Here is a 19,741-nt window from a genome sequence, read left to right as displayed (position 1 = left end):
GTCTGAGGTTCTTGCGCCGCTCGGCATCTTGGCAGATGGTCCCCGTGCTTTCCCGCCTCCTGCCAGCGACCGTTGGGGGCGAGTAACGTCTGCGGGCCCGAGCCGAGGGGAAGTTGCGGTAAAGGGGGTCAGGGCGGAGTTATTGGTGCTGAGAAACGGCTCCGAGAGCTCGCTGGGTGCTGTGTGCTCTGCGCTGCTGGTCCTGGCTGGGTCAGCAGAGCCCTGTGAGGCGGCACAGGGGCTGTGCCAGGATCCCGCTGTGCACAGCGCCCCCCGCCAGCCCCGCGGAGCCTGGAGCTTGTTCCCCTGGTTTAGTCCAGAAATGAAGAGCTTTCCAGGCTGTTTCAAAGATTGCAGAGTTTAATGGTGACAGAAGCGTGGTGTCGGCGCTGAGCTCTCCGCTCACAGCTGCTCTTCGGGGCTCTGCTGCCCGAGGCCTCCAGAGGCGGCAGGCGGATCTTCGCTCCATCCCAGCAGAGCTCCAGGCGCTTGGGGGCTCCTCCTGTCCTTGGGCCGGGGCTGCACAGGGAGCAAACGAGTCGGGGGTGTGAGCAGCAGCATGGGGTGTCTCCTGGGCCCCAGCAGGGTGGGGGCAGCTGGCTCAACGCACACGGGAACCAGCGGCCACCTGCTGGAGCACCTCCATGGGCCAAGGGGACCCAGCTGGTGGGGAGTCAGCACTTTGTGTCACCCCCACCCAAACCAGCACCAGCAGAGTTCACCCCGTCTGCCAGCGCCACCCCAACACTCCACAGGACCTCGTCCTGCAGAAACACCTCCCCACCAACCCGGCTCCAACAGCTGCACGGGACAGCCCGGCCCCGGCCTCCCACGCTGCGCTGCCCCTGCCCACGCTCCTCGCCGTCCCACCTTGTCCTGCCAGAGCTCTTCACGCCACCTCCTCCGTGGTGTACAAGGGCGCGTGAGCCCTGCGCTGCAGATCCAGATGCACCATCTGATCCCGCTCCACGGTGCCGGGGGGTTCCGAGCTCCCGATGCACTGACAGCACAGTGCGGTCCTGACGCTCCTCATCGCAGTGGCCCAGGAGTGCTGGACACACTGCAGACTGAGCCCCTGCCCCAGGACCTTGAACCCCACCGGGGGCAGCGGCTCCAGCCCAGCCCCGCGCAGCCGGTCCAGGGCCGCAGGGGAGGGGGCCTGTGCCCATGGGGGCCGGGGATACATGGAGACTGTGCTGGGGAGAAACTCCCCCTGCCCAGGCGGCTGCAGGTCTGGAGCAGCCCTTCTGTCCTCCTCGCCCAGTCCTGTCTGTCCCTCTGGTGTCCCCTGGGCGCTGAAGATGGGCTGTGGGGCCTTTGAGCACTCGCTGCCCCAAAGGCTCGTGGGCAGAGAGCCGTCACAGTCCTTGCAGCTCGTCTCGGGGGCTCTTTCGGGGAGCATCTGTATTTTCTCCCATGTGTAGACCGGCTTTCCACTGATGATGAGTGCAAAGATCAGTCTCATTTTCACATCCAGTTCCGGCTCCAGGCCACCAATGTACGACACCAGGCTCATTTTCTGGAGAGCAACAACCAGCAGGGGCAGGCCCTGTTGCTCCACAGGCCCACTGCAGTGCGGACAGCCGCTGGTGACACATCGACGGCACTCCAGGCATACGGGATATTTGCTCATCCTGTCTGCAGGTGGGACATGAGACTCGCCATCCTGAGATCTTATCTTCAGCTTCTCCAGCAGGTTAAGGCAGACTTCAGTCATGCCCAGGGACTGCATCAGGGATCTGGCGAGCTCCTCCGTGTTGCCGATGCTGTGCCGGTTCCTGTTGAGCTTGGAGCTGCTGTCGGCACAGGCAGCTCTGGGACGGGGCTGCTCCCCCATGGGGTCCGTCCTGCTGCTGCTCTGAGGTTTCATCCTCACAGAGGTGCCCTGTCCGCAGGAAGCAAAGCCCGGGTCAGTGTGGGGTGTCCCCTCTCGGCCAGGAACCAAGGACCCTGGGAAGGGTGGCTGGAGTGACAGGGACAGGAGTGGCCCAGCCCCAAGCCTGGTGCCCAGCGGAGGTGGCTCGGTGGCTCCAGGGCAGGGGCCCGGCTGGGTGGGCAATGGGCACTGCTCACTGTTCCCTCCCAAAACGGGGCCCAGGACAGACACCGACCTTGGCCTTGGTGGTGTTGGCCTGATGGGCCTTGTAGGTGTCCACACCCAGGATGCCCAGCAAGATGCAGGGCAGCAGGATGTTGCAGAGGACCGCGAGAGGCAGGATTACGATGAAGGTCAGCAACCATTCCCCCATGTTCCTGACACAGCACCAGAATCTCCTCTGGGGTCTCTGCAGGACAAGGGGATGTGCAAAGTGTCAGCTGGGGAGGCCGAGAAACCCGGCGAGATCCCCGGGGCGAGGAGAGGTTGGGGTGACACCGAAGCACCCGCTCCTACCTGCGCCTTTGCTTTTCCTTCCATCTCTGATGTGTTTTCCACACACTTGCCCATCTTGCTTGCTCGCTTGCTCACTGGCTCGCGTGCAGTCGAAGTGACACCTGAGCCTCCCCGAAACCCACTTAAATAGGGGCCACGTTTGTGATGCACCGGTGACATCACAGTGACACACAAGGGCTGCCCGGTGACCCAGGGCTGAGCTGGCACAGGGGATGGTGCAGCCGCCCCAGAGAGCCCCCACCCCCGGGCACAACGAGCCACTGGGACGGCTGCATGGACCTGGGGGCCTCGAGAGCTCTTCATTTCTGGACTAAACCGGGGGAACAAGCTCCAGGCTCCGCGGGGCTGGCGGGGGGCGCTGTGCACAGCGGGATCCTGGCACAGCCCCTGTGCCGCCTCACAGGGCTCTGCTGACCCAGCCAGGACCAGCAGCGCAGAGCACACAGCACCCAGCGAGCTCTCGCAGGGCGCTGAGGCCGCTTTTCAACACCAATAACTCCGCCCTAACCCCCTTTATCTCCCCTGCCCCTCGGCTCGGGCCCGCAGACGTTACCCGCCCCCAACGGTCGCTGGGAGAAGGCGGGAAAGCGCCGCGCATGCGCAGTGCGAAATTTACGAGGGGCGCGGGAAGCTGGCGTTGCCAAACAACGTGGGGACGCCGCAGCCGCCGCTCCGGGCGGGCCGGGGCTGCATGAGCCGGGCAGCGGGCGCAGATGCGGGATGGCGGGCACCGGGCCCGGCCCCCAGCGACCCCGGGCCCCAGGAGCGCATCGCTGCCCGCCTTGATGCCAAGTGCAGGTGAGAAACGGGGCTCGTGTTTTCCTCCGCCCCGCCTGCCCCCCCAGCGGCTCCGCCTAAATCAGAGCCGGGCCCAGGCCGCTCCCTGCCCCACGCAGGCATCAGGTCCCGCTCCTTCTCCCCAGACTCTGTCTGGTCGCAGGTGATCTCCTCTTCCCCAGACTGTCACTGGAGTTCATGTCCCCACCCCCGAACTAGTCCCCGTTCCCTCACCCCAAACTGGCACCCAGTGCCGAGCCCCCCCAGGACCGGCACAGGCTCGGAGACCGTCCCCAGGGCTCAGAGCAGCCCCCGCCCCACACCAGCCCTGGGGCAGGACCCGTATCACAAACTGGCGGGGGGCAGGGAGCCAGCGTGGCCTTTCCGGCCTTCCTGGCACCCAGGCCCTCCCCCCAAACTGGCCCTGGGCCAGGGACCACCCTGAATCCTGAGCCAGGCAGAGACCTCCCCACTCCCTGCTGAATGGCAGCGGGTCAGGGACCACCCCCGCAATCCCAGCTCAGCCCGAAGTCAAGGCCATCCCTGTGCTGTCCCCGGCCCAGCGCTGGGGCAGCAATACCTTCTTCCCCAAGATATTGCCCTGCCACGGACCCGCTGCCCCCCGCACAGACTCAGCACCAGGCCGGTGCTCTCCTGGGTCAGGCCGCTGTTGTTCTCAATGCTGGGACTCCCCAGCCATGGGGACACCTTTCCCCAAACCAGGACGGAGCTGGGGGCCTTGCCCAAGCCCTCGCTGTCCCTCCAGGCTGGGTGACATGGGACTGTGAAGTGGCAGCGCCTGCCACCCCCTTCTCAGCTGGGGCTGGCTCGGGCTCTTCCCCACCCTGTGGAAACCCAGGGCAACAACCACCATCTGCTCCCCAAACCGAGAGCGACCCTCCACAAGGTGCCTGTGAACCCCGGTACCAACCCACGGGACCAAACCGTCCCTGCGTCACTAACGTCCCCTCCCACCCAAACAGGCTTGTGTTCTCCTTCCTGACCCCAGAGCTTCCCTTTAGCTTAGACTGATCCCAAGCAAGGACCGTGGGACCGGTGCCAGCCCTCCAGTGGCTCTGGACATGCTGGTGTCTTCATGGCCGAGCAAGTGTATATTTAATTTTCTTTGCCTAGAAGTTCAACAGCAGAATGAGATCACAGTCGGACAGGATACAGCCCGTCCCGTTTAGTTCTAATTTCTATTTACATGTGAAAACTTTGACCCCTCGTCCCAGGGCCTGCGGGAAGGGAAGGGAAGGGAAGGGAAGGGAAGGGAAGGGAAGGGAAGGGAAGGGAAGGGAAGGGAAGGGAAGGGAAGGTCCCTCTGGGCCACCCACCTGCAGCCCAGGGCACCATGGGACACTGTGACAGTCGCCTGGGCCTGGAGGCACCGGGCTCTGTGTGTCCCCAGCCCCCGATGCTCCCCTGCATTCTCTGCAAAATAACGCAAACAATCTACCCAGGCTGCAACAAGCTCCAGACCTTATGATGACCAGAGCTGCTTAGAGGAGAACCAAATAGAAATGGGGTTTATCTAAAATTACTCAGCACTCTGACAACACTAAACAACACGGATTTGGGTATTGGTTGGGAGTTCAATTACTAAAGGTGAGGAATCTCAAGGATCCCCAGAAGATCACTCACCAGGTCAGCGAGGTGGCTGAATCCTCAAGGAATGTTCTCCAGACGCCATCCCACTCTAAGCACAACCTTCCATTACAAGCCCCCTACTCCAAAGTCACCAACTCACAGCAAAGGTTGGCTCTGGCAGCTCCATTTATACCCTCGGGCCATCCTAAGCTGTTGTCACTTATGGCAGTTGTCCAGAAACTTCTCTCAGCTCAGGAGTTTCATTGGTCAAGGGCCCTGTCTGTTGACCAAGGGGTGGGTACATGACCATAGTTGTCTATGGGTGGAGAAGCTTCTGCTGCTTTCAGGGTGGTGGTTGGGGGGGTGAACCTGCCACAAATTGGGCATCTCTGGAGACATCCCAGGCTGTAGGGGGCTCTGAGCAACCTGAGCTGCTGAAGATGTCCCTGCGCATGGCAGGGGTGGCACAGGGGGAGCTTAACAGTCCCTTCACCCCAAACCATCCTGTGACTCTGTGGTTGCTGGTTGTCCCTGCCCGGTCCCCACTCCACCTGCTGCAGGTCACCCATGAGCTGGTTCTGTCCCTGCTTCTTCTTCCATAAGCGCTGCTGTGTGACACTGAGCACCGCACGGAGCTAAAAGGAGGGTAAAGCCAAACGTGTAGAGATCAGGGACATGAGAGGACCTTCCCGTCCGCCTGGCGCACCGGCCCGCTCTCCTCTGTCTCCTTATGGCTCCTTCTCTGCTCTTCCTCCTCAACCGCCTCGGGCTCTGCATCTTCTCCAAGGGCCGCCCTGGGCAGAAAAGGGGGAAACACAGAACATTTTGCACCCTAATGCTCGGAGATGCCCTCGGATCTGGGATCCCAGCCGGACTGCACGTTCAGCACAGCTCAATTCGCTCTCTGTCCCCCTCGCTGGGTTCAGGCCCCCCCAGCCAAAGCAGAGCAGTTTGGTCCGGGCTCCAGAGGAGGGAACGGCCTGAGCCGCAGCCAGGCCAAGAACTCCTGCCGGGAGACCCACGGGAAGCAGAACGGGAACTGAGCCCCAATAACTTGTGGGCTCAGGGACTCCCGTGCAGGCTTTTCCTACCGTGTGCAATTTGACTACGGGTCAACCCCTTTACTCTCTAAATACAACAGCCTGGATGAGCTACTGGGAGCTCTCCCTGCTCAACAAGTGAGCTGTGTGGCCATGGTTTTACTGCTCACAGCTCAGTGGATGAGCCCCATTTAAGTTTAATACTAATCGTTCAGCTTAAGTCGATGCACACTAAATATAATAAATTACTTAAGAGACATACGGTTGCATGATTTTTAATATACTCTCTGCTTCGTGTTAGTTGGTAAGCTGGATTTGCTAACATTTTCCGTTGTAAAGTTCTGCTCTTATTTCCCAAAAGCAACTACAAACTCCACTGACCACTTGCAAGATAAGGTCCAGTTTGCACTTTACTGGGAAGAACAGAACTGACCAGGAAAAACAACCACCCAAGGCTAATTGGGAGACATCCCAGACAACTGCAAAGCGGGGCCTATTTTGCACTTTGCTGAGAAGGGAAGGGTTGATTCAGACAAAACAGAACCTGCAAGGCCATGGAGCACAAGCATGTCTACAGCTGAACAAAGCAAAGGCGCACGTGGAATCAGAGCCAGATCTGAACACTGCAGTGAGCAGAGCGCTCAGTGAGTCCCCCGGCAGCAGCCAGGGCGTCCCCACAGCCGCAGGAAGGAGGCAGGAGAGGCTGGGACGGCCTCTCCAAGGGAAAACGGGGTCCAGGCTTCTCTGTGGGCAGCTGGGAGTGCAGCCCAGGGCTGGTTACTCCTGGGGCACAGCTGGGGGCTCAGCCCCTCTTTGCGTCCCTGGGGAGGAGGGCAGGGGACAGAGCCCTTTGTTGGCTGGGGGGACACTTGATCGGCCATGAAGACACCAGCGTGTCCAGAGCCGCTGGAGGGCTGGCACCGGTCCCACGGTCCTTGCTTGGGGTCAGTCTAAGCTAAAGGGAAGCTCTGGGGTCAGGAAGGAGAACACAAGCCTGTTTGGGTGGGAGGGGACGTTAGTGACGCAGGGACGTTTTGGTCCCGTGGGTTGGTACCGGGGTTCACAGGCACCTTGTGGAGGGTCGCTCTCGGTTTGGGGAGCAGATGGTGGTTGTTGCCCTGGGTTTCCGCAGGGTGGGGAAGAGCCCGAGCCAGCCCCAGCTGAGAAGGGGGTGGCAGGCGCTGCCACTTCACAGTCCCATGTCACCCAGCCTGGAGAGACAGAGGGGGCAAGGCCCCCAGCTCCGTCCTGGTTTGGGGAAAGGTGTCCCCATGGCTGGGGAGTCCCAGCATTGAGAACAACAGCGGCCTGACCCAGGAGAGCACCGGCCTGGTGCTGAGTCTGTGCGGGGGCAGTGGGTCCGTGGCAGGGCAATATCTTGGGGAAGAAGGTATTGCTGCCCCAGCGCTGGGCCGGGGACAGCACAGGGATGGCCTTGACTTCGGGCTGAGCTGGGATTGCGGGGGTGGTCCCTGACCCGCTGCCATTCAGCAGGGAGTGGGGAGGTCTCTGCCTGGCTCAGGATTCAGGGTGGTCCCTGGCCCAGGGCCAGTTTGGGGGGAGGGCCTGGGTGCCAGGAAGGCCGGAAAGGCCACGCTGGCTCCCTGCCCCCCGCCAGTTTGTGGCAGGGGTCCTGCCCCAGGGCTGGTGTGGGGCGGGGGCTGCTCTGAGCCCTGGGGACGGTCTCCGAGCCTGTGCCGCTCCTGGGGGGGCTCGGCAGTGCGTGCCAGTTTGGGGTGAGGGAACGGGGACTAGTTCGGGGGTGGGGGCATGAACTCCAGTGACAGTCTGGGGAAGAGGAGATCACCTGCGACCAGACAGAGTCTGGGGAGAAGAAGCGGGACCTGGTGCCGGCGTGGGGCAGGGAGCGGCCTGGGCCCGGCTTTGATTTAGGCGGAGCCGGTGGGGGGGGCAGGCGGGGCGAGGAAAACACGAGCCCCGTTTCTTACCGGCGCTCGGTATCAAGGCGGGCGGCGATGCGCTCCTGGGGCCCGGGGTCGCTGGGGGCCGGGCCCGGTGCCCGCCATCCCGCATCCGCGCCCGCTGCCCGGCTCATGGAGCCCCGGCCCGCCCGGAGCGGCGGCTGCAGCGCATGCGCACGGCGGCTGCGGCGTCCCCGCGTTGCTTGGCAACGCCAGCACTGGGCATGCGCGTCTGAGGTTCTTGCGCCGCTCGGCAACTCGGCAGATGGTCCCCGCGCTTTCCCGCCTCCTGCCAGCGACCGTTGGGGGCGAGTAACGTCTGCGGGCCCGAGCCGAGGGGCAGGGGAGATAAAGGGGGTCAGGGCGGAGTTATTGGTGCTGAGAAACGGCTCCGAGAGCTCGCTGGGTGCTGTGTGCTCTGCGCTGCTGGTCCTGGCTGGGTCAGCAGAGCCCTGTGAGGCGGCACAGGGGCTGTGCCAGGATCCCGCTGTGCACAGCGCCCCCCGCCAGCCCCGCGGAGCCTGGAGCTTGTTCCCCCGGTTTAGTCCAGAAATGAAGAGCTCTCAAGGCTGTTTCAAGGATTGCAGAGTTTAATGGTGACAGAAGCGTGGTGTCGGCGCTGAGCTCTCCGCTCACAGCTGCTCTTCGGGGCTCTGCTGCCCGAGGCCTCCAGAGGCGGCAGGCGGATCTTCGCTCCATCCCAGCAGAGCTCCAGGCGCTTGGGGGCTCCTCCTGTCCTTGGGCCGGGGCTGCACAGGGAGCAAACGAGTCGGGGGTGTGAGCAGCAGCATGGGGCGTCTCCTGGGCCCCAGCAGGGTGGGGGCAGCTGGCTCAGCGCACACGGGAACCAGCGGCCACCTGCTGGAGCACCTCCATGGGCCAAGGGGACCCAGCTGGTGGGGAGTCAGCACTTTGTGTCACCCCCACCCAAACCAGCACCAGCAGAGTTCACCCCGTCTGCCAGCGCCACCCCAACACTCCACAGGACCTCGTCCTGCAGAAACACCTCCCCACCAACCCGGCTCCAACAGCTGCACGGGACAGCCCGGCCCCAGCCTCCCACGCTGCGCTGCCCCTGCCCACGCTCCTCGCCGTCCCACCTTGTCCTGCCAGAGCTCTTCACGCCACCTCCTCCGTGGTGTACAAGGGCGCGTGAGCCCTGCGCTGCAGATCCAGATGCACAATCTGGTCCCGCTCCACGGTGCCGGGGGGTTCCGAGCTCCCGATGCACTGACAGCACAGTGCGGTCCTGACGCTCCTCATCGCAGTGGCCCAGGAGTGCTGGACACACTGCAGACTGAGCCCCTGCCCCAGGACCTTGAACCCCACCGGGGGCAGCGGCTCCAGCCCAGCCCCGCGCAGCCGGTCCAGGGCCGCAGGCGAGGGGGCCTGTGCCCATGGGGGCCGGGGATACATGGAGACTGTGCTGGGGAGAAACTCCCCCTGCCCAGGCGGCTGCAGGTCTGGAGCAGCCCTTCTGTCCTCCTCGCCCAGTCCTGTCTGTCCCTCTGGTGTCCCCTGGGCGCTGAAGATGGGCTGTGGGGCCTTTGAGCACTCGCTGCCCCAAAGGCTCGTGGGCAGAGAGCCGTCACAGTCCTTGCAGCTCGTCTCGGGGGCTCTTTCGGGGAGCATCTGTATTTTCTCCCATGTGTAGACCGGCTTTCCACTGATGATGAGTGCAAAGATCAGTCTCATTTTCACATCCAGTTCCGGCTCCAGGCCACCAATGTACGACACCAGGCTCATTTTCTGGAGAACAACAACCAGCAGGGGCAGGCCCTGTTGCTCCACAGGCCCACTGCAGTGCGGACAGCCGCTGGTGACACATCGACGGCACTCCAGGCATACGGGATATTTGCTCATCCTGTCTGCAGGTGGGACATGAGACTCGCCATCCTGAGATCTTATCTTCAGCTTCTCCAGCAGGTTAAGGCAGACTTCAGTCATGTCCAGGGACTGCATCAGGGATCTGGCGAGCTCCTCCGTGTTGCCGATGCCGTGCCGGTTCCTGTTGAGCTTGGAGCTGCTGTCGGCACAGGCAGCTCTGGGACGGGGCTGCTCCCCCATGGGGTCCGTCCCGCTGCTGCTCTGAGGTTTCATCCTCATAGAGGTGCCCTGTCCGCAGGAAGCAAAGCCCGGGTCAGTGTGAGGTGTCCGTTCTCGGCCAGGAACCAAGGACCCTGGGAAGGGTGGCTGGAGTGACAGGGACAGGAGTGGCCCAGCCCCAAGCCTGGTGCCCAGCGGAGGTGGCTCGGTGGCTCCAGGGCAGGCGCCAGGCGGGGTGGGCAATGGGCACTGCTCACTGTTCCCTCCCAAAACGGGGCCCAGGACAGACACCGACCTTGGCCTTGGTGGTGTTGGCCCGACGGGCCTTGTAGGTGTCCACACCCAGGATGCCCAGCAAGATGCAGGGCAGCAGGATGTTGCAGAGGACCGCGAGAGGCAGGATTACGATGAAGGTCAGCAACCATTCCCCCATGTTCTTGACACAGCACCAGAATCTCCTCTGGGGTCTCTGCAGGACAAGGGGATGTGCAAAGTGTCAGCTGGGGAGGCCGAGAAACCCGGCGAGATCCCCGGGGTGAGGAGAGGTTGGGGTGACACCGAAGCACCCGCTCCTACCTGCGCCTTTGCTTTTCCTTCCATCTGTGATGTGTTTTCCACACACTTGCCCATCTCACTTGCTCGCTTGCTCACTGGCTCGCGTGCAGTCAAAGTGACACCTGAGCCTCCCCGAAACCCACTTAAATAGGGGCCATGTTTGTGATGCACCGGTGACATCACAGTGACACACAAGGGCTGCCCGGTGACCCAGGGCTGAGCTGTCGCAGGGGATGGTGCAGCCGCCCCAGAGAGCCCCCACCCCCGGGCACAACGAGCCACTGGGACGGCTGCATGGACCTGGGGGCCTCGAGAGCTCTTCATTTCCGGACTAAACCGGGGGAACAAGCTCCAGGCTCCGCGGGGCTGGCGGGGGGCGCTGTGCACAGCGGGATCCTGGCACAGCCCCTGTGCCGCCTCACAGGGCTCTGCTGACCCAGCCAGGACCAGCAGCGCAGAGCACACAGCACCCAGCGAGCTCTCGCAGGGCGCTGAGGCCGCTTTTCAACACCAATAACTCCGCCCCGACCCCCTTTATCTCCCCTGCCCCGCGGCTCGGGCCCGCAGACGTTACCCGCCCCCAACGGTCGCTAGGAGAAGGCGGGAAAGCGCCGCGCATGCGCAGTGCGAAATTTACGAACGCGCGGGGAGCTCAGCCGCACATGCGCGGTGCTGGCGTTGCCAAACAACGTGGGGACGCCGCAGCCGCCGCTCCGGGGGGGCCGGGGCTCCATGAGCCGGGCAGCGGGCGCGGATGCGGGATGGCGGGCACCGGGCCCGGCCCCCAGCGACCCCGGGCCCCAGGAGCGCATCGCTGCCCGCCTTGATGCCAAGTGCCGGTGAGAAACGGGGCTCGTGTTTTCCTCCGCCCCGCCTGCCCCCCCAGCGGCTCCGCCTAAATCAGAGCCGGGCCCAGGCCGCTCCCTGCCCCACGCAGGCATCAGGTCCCGCTCCTTCTCCCCAGACTCTGTCTGGTCGCAGGTGATCTCCTCTTCCCCAGACTGTCACTGGAGTTCATGCCCCCACCCCCGAACTAGTCCCCGTTCCCTCACCCCAAACTGGCACCCAGTGCCGAGCCCCCCCAGGACCGGCACAGGCTCGGAGACCGTCCCCAGGGCTCAGAGCAGCCCCCGCCCCACACCAGCCCTGGGGCAGGACCCCTGCCACAAACTGGCGGGGGGCAGGGAGCCAGCGTGGCCTTTCCGGCCTCCCTGGCACCGAGGATCTCCCCCCAAACTGGCCTTGGGCCAGGGACCACCCTGAATCCTGAGCCAGGCAGAGACCTCCCCACTCCCTGCTGAATGGCAGCGGGTCAGGGACCACCCCCGCAATCCCAGCTCAGCCCGAAGTCAAGGCCATCCCTGTGCTGTCCCCGGCCCAGCGCTGGGGCAGCAATACCTTCTTCCCCAAGATATTGCCCTGCCACGGACCCGCTGCCCCCCGCACAGACTCAGCACCAGGCCGGTGCTCTCCTGGGTCAGGCCGCTGTTGTTCTCAATGCTGGGACTCCCCAGCCATGGGGACACCTTTCCCCAAACCAGGACGGAGCTGGGGGCCTTGCCCAAGCCCTCGCTGTCCCTCCTGGTTGGGTGACATGGGACTGTGAAGTGGCAGCGCCTGCCACCCCCTTCTCAGCTGGGGCTGGCTCGGGCTCTTCCCCACCCTGTGGAAACCCAGGGCAACAACCACCATCTGCTCCCCAAACCGAGAGTGACCCTCCACAAGGTGCCTGTGAACCCCGGTACCAACCCACGGGACCAAACCGTCCCTGCGTCACTAACGTCCCCTCCCACCCAAACAGGCTTGTGTTCTCCTTCCTGACCCCAGAGCTTCCCTTTAGCTTAGACTGACCCCAAGCAAGGACCGTGGGACCGGTGCCAGCCCTCCAGCGGCTCTGGACACGCTGGTGTCTTCATGGCCGATCAAGTGTATATTTGATTTTCCTTGCCTAGAATTTCAACAGCAGAATGAGATCACAGTCGGACAGGATACAGCCCGTCCCGTTTAGTTCTAATTTCTATTTACATGTGAAAACTTTGACCCCTCGTCCCAGGGCCTGCGGGAAGGGAAGGTCCCTCTGGGCCACCCACCTGCAGCCCTGGGCACCATGGGACACTGTGACAGTCGCCTGGGCCTGGAGGCACCGGGCTCTGTGTGTCCCCAGCCCCCGATGCTCCCCTGCATTCTCTGCAAAATAACGCAAACAATCTACCCAGGCTGCAACAAGCTCCAGACCTTATGATGACCAGAGCTGCTTAGTGGAGAACCAAACAGAAATGGGGTTTATCTAAAATTACTCAGCACTCTGACAACACTAAACAACACGGATTTGGGTATTGGTTGGAAGTTCAATTACTAAAGGTGAGGAATCTCAAGGATCCCCAGAAGATCACTCACCAGGTCAGCGAGGTGGCTGAATCCTCAAGGAATGTTCTCCAGACGCCATCCCACTCTAAGCACAACCTTCCATTACAAGCCCCCTACTCCAAAGTCACCAACTCACAGCAAAGGTCGGCTCTGGCAGCTCCATTTATACCCTCGGGCCATCCTAAGCTGTTGTCACTTATGGGAGTTGTCCAGAAACTTCTCTCAGCTCAGGAGTTTCATTGGTCAAGGGCCCTGTCTGTTGACCAAGGGGTGGGTACATGACCATAGTTGTCTATGGGTGGAGAAGCTTCTGCTGCTTTCAGGGTGGTGGTTGGGGGGGTGAACCTGCCACAAATTGGGCATCTCTGGAGACATCCCAGGCTGTAGGGGGCTCTGAGCAACCTGAGCTGCTGAAGATGTCCCTGCGCATGGCAGGGGTGGCACAGGGGGAGCTTAACAGTCCCTTCACCCCAAACCATCCTGTGACTCTGTGGTTGCTGGTTGTCCCTGCCCGTTCCCCACTCCACCTGCTGCAGGTCACCCATGAGCTGGTTCTTTTCCAGAAGCCGCGTGAATTCCTATCCCCACGCTGAGGTGCCTGTGCAGACCCAAACCCCTTGTGTTTCCATGCTGTGGTGGGGTTTGATGGGCACTGCAAGGACCTCCATGCCCTCGGGGTTCGTCCTTCTCCTGGCAAACCCTGCAGGGCAGCAGCACCAAGAGGAATGTGCTGAGAGCACCTGCTTATTTTGCTTCGCCTGTGTGTGCGGATGGGGCTCGGGATTTGGGCTGGGTTTGGATGCACAGCAGAGCAGTTTGGTCCGGGCTCCAGAGGAGGGAACGGCCTGAGCCGCAGCCAGGCCAAGAACTCCTGCTGGGAGACCCACGGGAAGCAGAACGGGCACTGAACCCCAGTAACTTGTGGGCTCAGGGACTCCCGTGCAGGCTTTTCCTACCGTGTGCAATTTGACTATGGGTCAACCCCTTTACTCTCTAAATACAACAGCCTGGATGAGCTACTGGGAGCTCCCCCTGCTCAACAAGTGAGCTGTGTGGCCATGGTTTTACTGCTCACAGCTCAGTGGATGAGCCCCATTTAAGTTTAATACTAATCATTCAGCTTAAGTCAATGCATACTAAATATAATAAATTACTTAGACATATACGGTTGAATGATTTTTAATATACTCTCTGCTTCATGTTACTTGGTAGGCTGGATTTGCTAGAATTTTCCGTTGTAAAGTTTTACTCACATTTCCCAAAAGCAACTACAAACTCCACTGACCACTTGCAAGATAAGGCCCAGTTTGCACTTTGCTGGGAAGAACAGAACTGACCGGGAAAAATAACAACCCAAGGCTAATTGGGAGACATCCCAGACAACTGCAAAGCGGGGCCTGTTTTGCACTTTGCTGAGAAGGGAAGGGTTGATTCAGACAAAACAGAACCTGCAAGGCCATGGAGCACAAGCAACGTCTACAGCTGAACAAAGCAAAGGCGCACGTGGAATCAGAGCCAGATCTGAACACTGCAGTGAGCAGAGCGCTCAGTGACTCCCCCGGCAGCAGCCAGGGCGTCCCCACAGCCGCAGGAAGGAGGCAGGAGGGGCTGGGACGGCCTCTCCGAGGGAAAACGGGGTCCAGGCTTCTCTGTGGGCAGCTGGGAGTGCAGCCCAGGGCTGGTTACTCCTGGGGCACAGCTGGGGGCTCAGCCCCTCTTTGTGTCCCTGGGGAGGAGGGCAGGGGACAGAGCCCTTTGTTGGCTGGGGGGACACTTGATCGGCCATGAAGACACCAGCGTGTCCAGAGCCGCTGGAGGGCTGGCACCGGTCCCACGGTCGTTGCTTGGGATCAGTCTAAGCTAAAGGGAAGCTCTGGGGTCAGGAAGGAGAACACAAGCCTGTTTGGGTGGGAGGGGACGTTAGTGATGCAGGGACGTTTTGGTCCCGTGGGTTGGTACCGGGGTTCACAGGCACCTTGTGGAGGGTCGCTCTCGGTTTGGGGAGCAGATGGTGGTTGTTGCCCTGGGTTTCCGCAGGGTGGGGAAGAGCCCGAGCCAGCCCCAGCTGAGAAGGGGGTGGCAGGCGCTGCCACTTCACAGTCCCATGTCACCCAACCTGGAGAGACAGAGGGGGCAAGGCCCCCAGCTCCGTCCTGGTTTGGGGAAAGGTGTCCCCATGGCTGGGGAGTCCCAGCATTGAGAACAACAGCGGCCTGACCCAGGAGAGCACCGGCCTGGTGCTGAGTCTGTGCGGGGGGCAGCGGGTCCGTGGCAGGGCAATATCTTGGGGAAGAAGGTATTGCTGCCCCAGCGCTGGGCCGGGGACAGCACAGGGATGGCCTTGACTTCGGGCTGAGCTGGGATTGCGGGGGTGGTCCCTGACCCGCTGCCATTCAGCAGGGAGTGGGGAGGTCTCTGCCTGGCTCAGGATTCAGGGTGGTCCCTGGCCCAGGGCCAGTTTGGGGGGAGGGCCTGGGTGCCAGGAAGGCCGGAAAGGCCACGCTGGCTCCCTGCCCCCCGCCAGTTTGTGATACGGGTCCTGCCCCAGGGCTGGTGTGGGGCGGGGGCTGCTCTGAGCCCTGGGGACGGTCTCCGAGCCTGTGCCGGTCCTGGGGGGGCTCGGCAGTGCGTGCCAGTTTGGGGTGAGGGAACGGGGACTAGTTCGGGGGTGGGGGCATGAACTCCAGTGACAGTCTGGGGAAGAGGAGATCACCTGCGACCAGACAGAGTCTGGGGAGAAGAAGCGGGACCTGGTGCCGGCGTGGGGCAGGGAGCGGCCTGGGCCCGGCTTTGATTTAGGCGGAGCCGGTGGGGGGGGCAGGCGGGGCGAGGAAAACACGAGCCCCGTTTCTTACCGGCGCTCGGTATCAAGGCGGGCGGCGATGTGCTCCTGGGGCCCGGGGTCGCTGGGGGCCGGGCCCGGTGCCCGCCATCCCGCATCCGCGCCCGCTGCCCGGCTCATGGAGCCCCGGCCCGCCCGGAGCGGCGGCTGCAGCGCATGCGCACGGCGGCTGCGGCGTCCCCGCGTTGCTTGGCAACGCCAGCACTGGGCATGCGCGTCTGAGGTTCTTGCGCCTCTCGGCAACTCGGCAGATGGTCCCCGCGCTTTCCCGCCTCCTGCCAGCGACCGTTGGGGGCGAGTAACGTCTGCGGGCCCGAGCCGAGGGGAAGTTGCGGTAAAGGGGGTCAGGGCGGAGTTATTGGTGCTGAGAAACGGCTCCGAGAGCTCGCTGGGTGCTGTGTGCTCTGCGCTGCTGGTCCTGGCTGGGTCAGCAGAGCCCTGTGAGGCGGCACAGGGGCTGTGCCAGGATCCCGCTGTGCACAGCGCCCCCCGCCAGCCCCGCGGAGCCTGGAGCTTGTTCCCCCGGTTTAGTCCAGAAATGAAGAGCTTTCCAGGCTGTTTCAAAGATTGCAGAGTTTAAAGCTGACAGAAGCGTGGTGTCGGCGCTGAGCTCTCCGCTCACAGCTGCTCTTCGGGGCTCTGCTGCCCGAGGCCTCCAGAGGCGGCAGGCGGATCTTCGCTCCATCCCAGCAGAGCTCCAGGCGCTTGGGGGCTCCTCCTGTCCTTGGGCCGGGGCTGCACAGGGAGCAAACGAGTCGGGGGTGTGAGCAGCAGCATGGGGCGTCTCCTGGGCCCCAGCAGGGTGGGGGCAGCTGGCTCAGCGCACACGGGAACCAGCGGCCACCTGCTGGAGCACCTCCATGGGCCAAGGGGACCCAGCTGGTGGGGAGTCAGCACTTTGTGTCACCCCCACCCAAACCAGCACCAGCAGAGTTCACCCCGTCTGCCAGCGCCACCCCAACACTCCACAGGACCTCGTCCTGCAGAAACACCTCCCCACCAACCCGGCTCCGACAGCTGCACGGGACAGCCCGGCCCCGGCCTCCCACGCTGCGCTGCCCCTGCCCACGCTCCTCGCCGTCCCACCTTGTCCTGCCAGAGCTCTTCACGCCACCTCCTCCGTGGTGTACAAGGGCGCGTGAGCCCTGCGCTGCAGATCCAGATGCACCATCTGATCCCGCTCCACGGTGCCGGGGGGTTCCGAGCTCCCGATGCACTGACAGCACAGTGCGGTCCTGACGCTCCTCATCGCAGTGGCCCAGGAGTGCTGGACACACTGCAGACTGAGCCCCTGCCCCAGGACCTTGAACCCCACCGGGGGCAGCGGCTCCAGCCCAGCCCCGCGCAGCCGGTCCAGGGCCGCAGGCGAGGGGGCCTGTGCCCATGGGGGCCGGGGATACATGGAGACTGTGCTGGGGAGAAACTCCCCCTGCCCAGGCGGCTGCAGGTCTGGAGCAGCCCTTCTGTCCTCCTCGCCCAGTCCTGTCTGTCCCTCTGGTGTCCCCTGGGCGCTGAAGATGGGCTGTGGGGCCTTTGAGCACTCGCTGCCCCAAAGGCTCGTGGGCAGAGAGCCGTCACAGTCCTTGCAGCTCGTCTCGGGGGCTCTTTCGGGGAGCATCTGTATTTTCTCCCATGTGTAGACCGGCTTTCCACTGATGATGAGTGCAAAGATCAGTCTCATTTTCACATCCAGTTCCGGCTCCAGGCCACCAATGTACGACACCAGGCTCATTTTCTGGAGAGCAACAACCAGCAGGGGCAGGCCCTGTTGCTCCACAGGCCCACTGCAGTGCGGACAGCCGCTGGTGACACATCGACGGCACTCCAGGCATACGGGATATTTGCTCATCCTGTCTGCAGGTGGGACATGAGACTCGCCATCCTGAGATCTTATCTTCAGCTTCTCCAGCAGGTTAAGGCAGACTTCAGTCATGCCCAGGGACTGCATCAGGGATCTGGCGAGCTCCTCCGTGTTGCCGATGCTGTGCCGGTTCCTGTTGAGCTTGGAGCTGCTGTCGGCACAGGCAGCTCTGGGACGGGGCTGCTCCCCCATGGGGTCCGTCCCGCTGCTGCTCTGAGGTTTCATCCTCACAGAGGTGCCCTGTCCGCAGGAAGCAAAGCCCGGGTCAGTGTGGGGTGTCCCCTCTCGGCCAGGAACCAAGGACCCTGGGAAGGGTGGCTGGAGTGACAGGGACAGGAGTGGCCCAGCCCCAAGCCTGGTGCCCAGCGGAGGTGGCTCGGTGGCTCCAGGGCAGGGGCCCGGCTGGGTGGGCAATGGGCACTGCTCACTGTTCCCTCCCAAAATGGGGCCCAGGACAGACACCGACCTTGGCCTTGGTGGTGTTGGCCCGACGGGCCTTGTAGGTGTCCACACCCAGGATGCCCAGCAAGATGCAGGGCAGCAGGATGTTGCAGAGGACTGCGAGAGGCAGGATTATGATGAAGGTCAGCAACCATTCCCCCATGTTCCTGACACAGCACCAGAATCTCCTCTGGGGTCTCTGCAGGACAAGGGGATGTGCAAAGTGTCAGCTGGGGAGGCCGAGAAACCCGGCGAGATCCCCGGGGCGAGGAGAGGTTGGGGTGACACCGAAGCACCCGCTCCTACCTGCGCCTTTGCTTTTCCTTCCATCTCTGATGTGTTTTCCACACACTTGCCCATCTCACTTGCTCGCTTGCTCACTGGCTCGCGTGCAGTCGAAGTGACACCTGAGCCTCCCCGAAACCCACTTAAATAGGGGCCACGTTTGTGATGCACTGGTGACATCACAGTGACACACAAGGGCTGCCCGGTGCCCCAGGGCTGAGCTGTCGCAGGGGATGGTGCAGCCGCCCCAGAGAGCCCCTGTGTCAGGGTTTGGCGGACACAGCCCAGGGCCTGCAGGGAGCAGCCCCATGGGGAGCCAGAGCGGCCACCCCAGGGGCAGGGGGTTCCCAGCAGCCAGGGACCCTGCGCTGGTCTCTCGGCCCCTCTCCTGCCCCAGGGATCCTGGCCAGGCCCTGGGACACCCTATTGGGGTCTCTGTGTGGCCCCAGGAAGACCAGAGGGGGAAGAATGGGGGCAGGTGGGGCCAATTCCCCTCAGGACTTCTCAGGGCAATTCCCGTCCGCCCTCAGGAGCTGTCAGGGTGATTTTTGTGGCCAGCGCTCCCTACGCTGCCCTGGCCTTGGTGTGGAGGAGCCCGTCGACCTGGGACCGGCCATGGGCCGGGGTGGCCGGTCCCCTCGGGTGCGAGCTCTCTGGTCGCAGTTACCAATTCTTACTTTCTCAGGATGTTTCCCTGTTTTTCCAGACCATCTTTCACCTTTTTAGGCCTTAAGTCCCTTGGTTTTGTTCTTACCGGTGCTGTCTCAGGATCTCTGTTTGCTCAGCCCCAGCTGCACCTCTCCAGGATCCCCCAGGCCTGTTCCAGGCCGGCAGCACCCGGGACTTCATACTTCCTCATACTTCCTCGTACTTCCTCATACTTCCTCGTACTTCCTCATACTTCCTCGTACTTCCACAGGCAATTTCTTCTCTTCAGTATTTTCCCCTTCCAACCAGGTCACTTTTACAGCTGCTCACATCAGCCCAGCCTCACCCAGCTCCCACCTGTGGGACCCTGCTCCTGGTTCACCTGTGCACCGAATAACAACCAAAATGGGGCAAATTCAGCTCTGGGGTGCAGAGCGGTCCCTCTCCAGCACCTGAATGTCACCCACGTGGCACAGAGGGACAGGGCAAGGGGCTGCGCATTTCACCCTGATTTATGGACTAATATTGAGTAGTTGCAGAACCCCGGGCTGGCTGGGGTTGAAGGGACCTCTGGAGATCCCCATCCCAGCCTTGCTAACACGGGGTTACCAGAGCAGATCCCGCAGGGTCACCAGAGCAGATCACACAGGTGGGTCCAGGCGGGTTTGAATGTCTCAGAGAAGGAGACTCCACACCCGCTCTGGGCAGCCTGGGCCAGGCTCTGGCACCTCCCAGCAAAGAAGTTTCTGCTCATGTTCACATGGAGCCTCCTGTGCTTCAGTCTGTTATCCCAGGGAGGTTTGTCCTCACCTGCGTGACGGGAGGACGCAGGATTTGCTTTCTGCCTCTCCCAGAGCTGCGAACGTCTCTGCATGGGCAGGACCGAGCTCCATCTCCCCCGTCACCCGCCCGTGACGTTCCTGCAGCCCCAGGTCTCCACAGCGCTTGGACCCGCTGTCCTGGACATGCACCCGT

At 62.6% G+C, this 19,741-nt stretch overlaps 3 protein-coding genes across 6 annotated transcripts; all 3 read right to left on the bottom strand.

The window, feature by feature from the left end:
- Window positions 1-68: 68 nt before the first annotated feature.
- On the bottom strand, window positions 69-7,874 carry LOC136100009 (uncharacterized). 3 transcript variants are annotated; one of them, XM_071807212.1, is made up of 5 exons: window positions 7,749-7,874; window positions 4,814-5,553; window positions 2,112-2,285; window positions 871-1,885; window positions 69-519 (listed from the first exon to the last, which is right to left on the bottom strand). In XM_071807212.1, exons 3-4 carry the CDS (start codon window positions 2,247-2,249, stop codon window positions 890-892), a joined length of 1,134 nt encoding a protein of 377 aa, XP_071663313.1. In that variant the 5' UTR covers window positions 2,250-2,285; window positions 4,814-5,553; window positions 7,749-7,874; the 3' UTR covers window positions 69-519; window positions 871-889. The 3 variants fall into 3 exon arrangements, with proteins under 3 accessions (XP_071663313.1, XP_065690798.2, XP_071663312.1); XM_065834726.2 differs by lacking the exons at window positions 4,814-5,553; window positions 7,749-7,874 and adding an exon at window positions 2,393-3,350; XM_071807211.1 differs by lacking the exons at window positions 69-519; window positions 4,814-5,553; window positions 7,749-7,874 and adding an exon at window positions 2,393-3,351 and having other exon boundaries at window positions 623-1,885.
- On the bottom strand, window positions 6,059-14,411 carry LOC136100309 (uncharacterized). Of its 2 annotated transcripts, none has more exons than XM_065835261.2 (4): window positions 10,344-10,975; window positions 10,063-10,236; window positions 8,822-9,836; window positions 6,059-8,470 (listed from the first exon to the last, which is right to left on the bottom strand). In XM_065835261.2, the coding sequence occupies exons 1-3, from the start codon at window positions 10,644-10,646 to the stop codon at window positions 8,841-8,843; spliced, it is 1,473 nt and encodes a 490-aa protein (XP_065691333.2). In that variant the 5' UTR covers window positions 10,647-10,975; the 3' UTR covers window positions 6,059-8,470; window positions 8,822-8,840. The 2 variants fall into 2 exon arrangements, with proteins under 2 accessions (XP_065691333.2, XP_065691334.2); XM_065835262.2 differs by lacking the exon at window positions 10,344-10,975 and adding an exon at window positions 12,720-14,411 and having other exon boundaries at window positions 8,294-8,470.
- A 485-nt stretch (window positions 14,412-14,896) lies between these two features.
- Window positions 14,897-18,314, bottom strand: LOC136100293 (uncharacterized). Its single transcript, XM_071807213.1, has 4 exons — window positions 18,140-18,314; window positions 17,859-18,032; window positions 16,618-17,632; window positions 14,897-16,266 (listed from the first exon to the last, which is right to left on the bottom strand). The coding sequence occupies exons 1-3, from the start codon at window positions 18,296-18,298 to the stop codon at window positions 16,637-16,639; spliced, it is 1,329 nt and encodes a 442-aa protein (XP_071663314.1). The 5' UTR covers window positions 18,299-18,314; the 3' UTR covers window positions 14,897-16,266; window positions 16,618-16,636.
- Window positions 18,315-19,741: the final 1,427 nt, after the last annotated feature.

Source organism: Patagioenas fasciata, chromosome 3 (genome assembly GCF_037038585.1).
Source record: "Patagioenas fasciata isolate bPatFas1 chromosome 3, bPatFas1.hap1, whole genome shotgun sequence".
Classification (NCBI taxonomy): Eukaryota; Metazoa; Chordata; class Aves; order Columbiformes; family Columbidae; genus Patagioenas; species Patagioenas fasciata.
The sequence above is the reverse complement of the archived record's forward strand: the minus strand, read 5'-3'. Positions and strand labels throughout refer to the sequence as shown.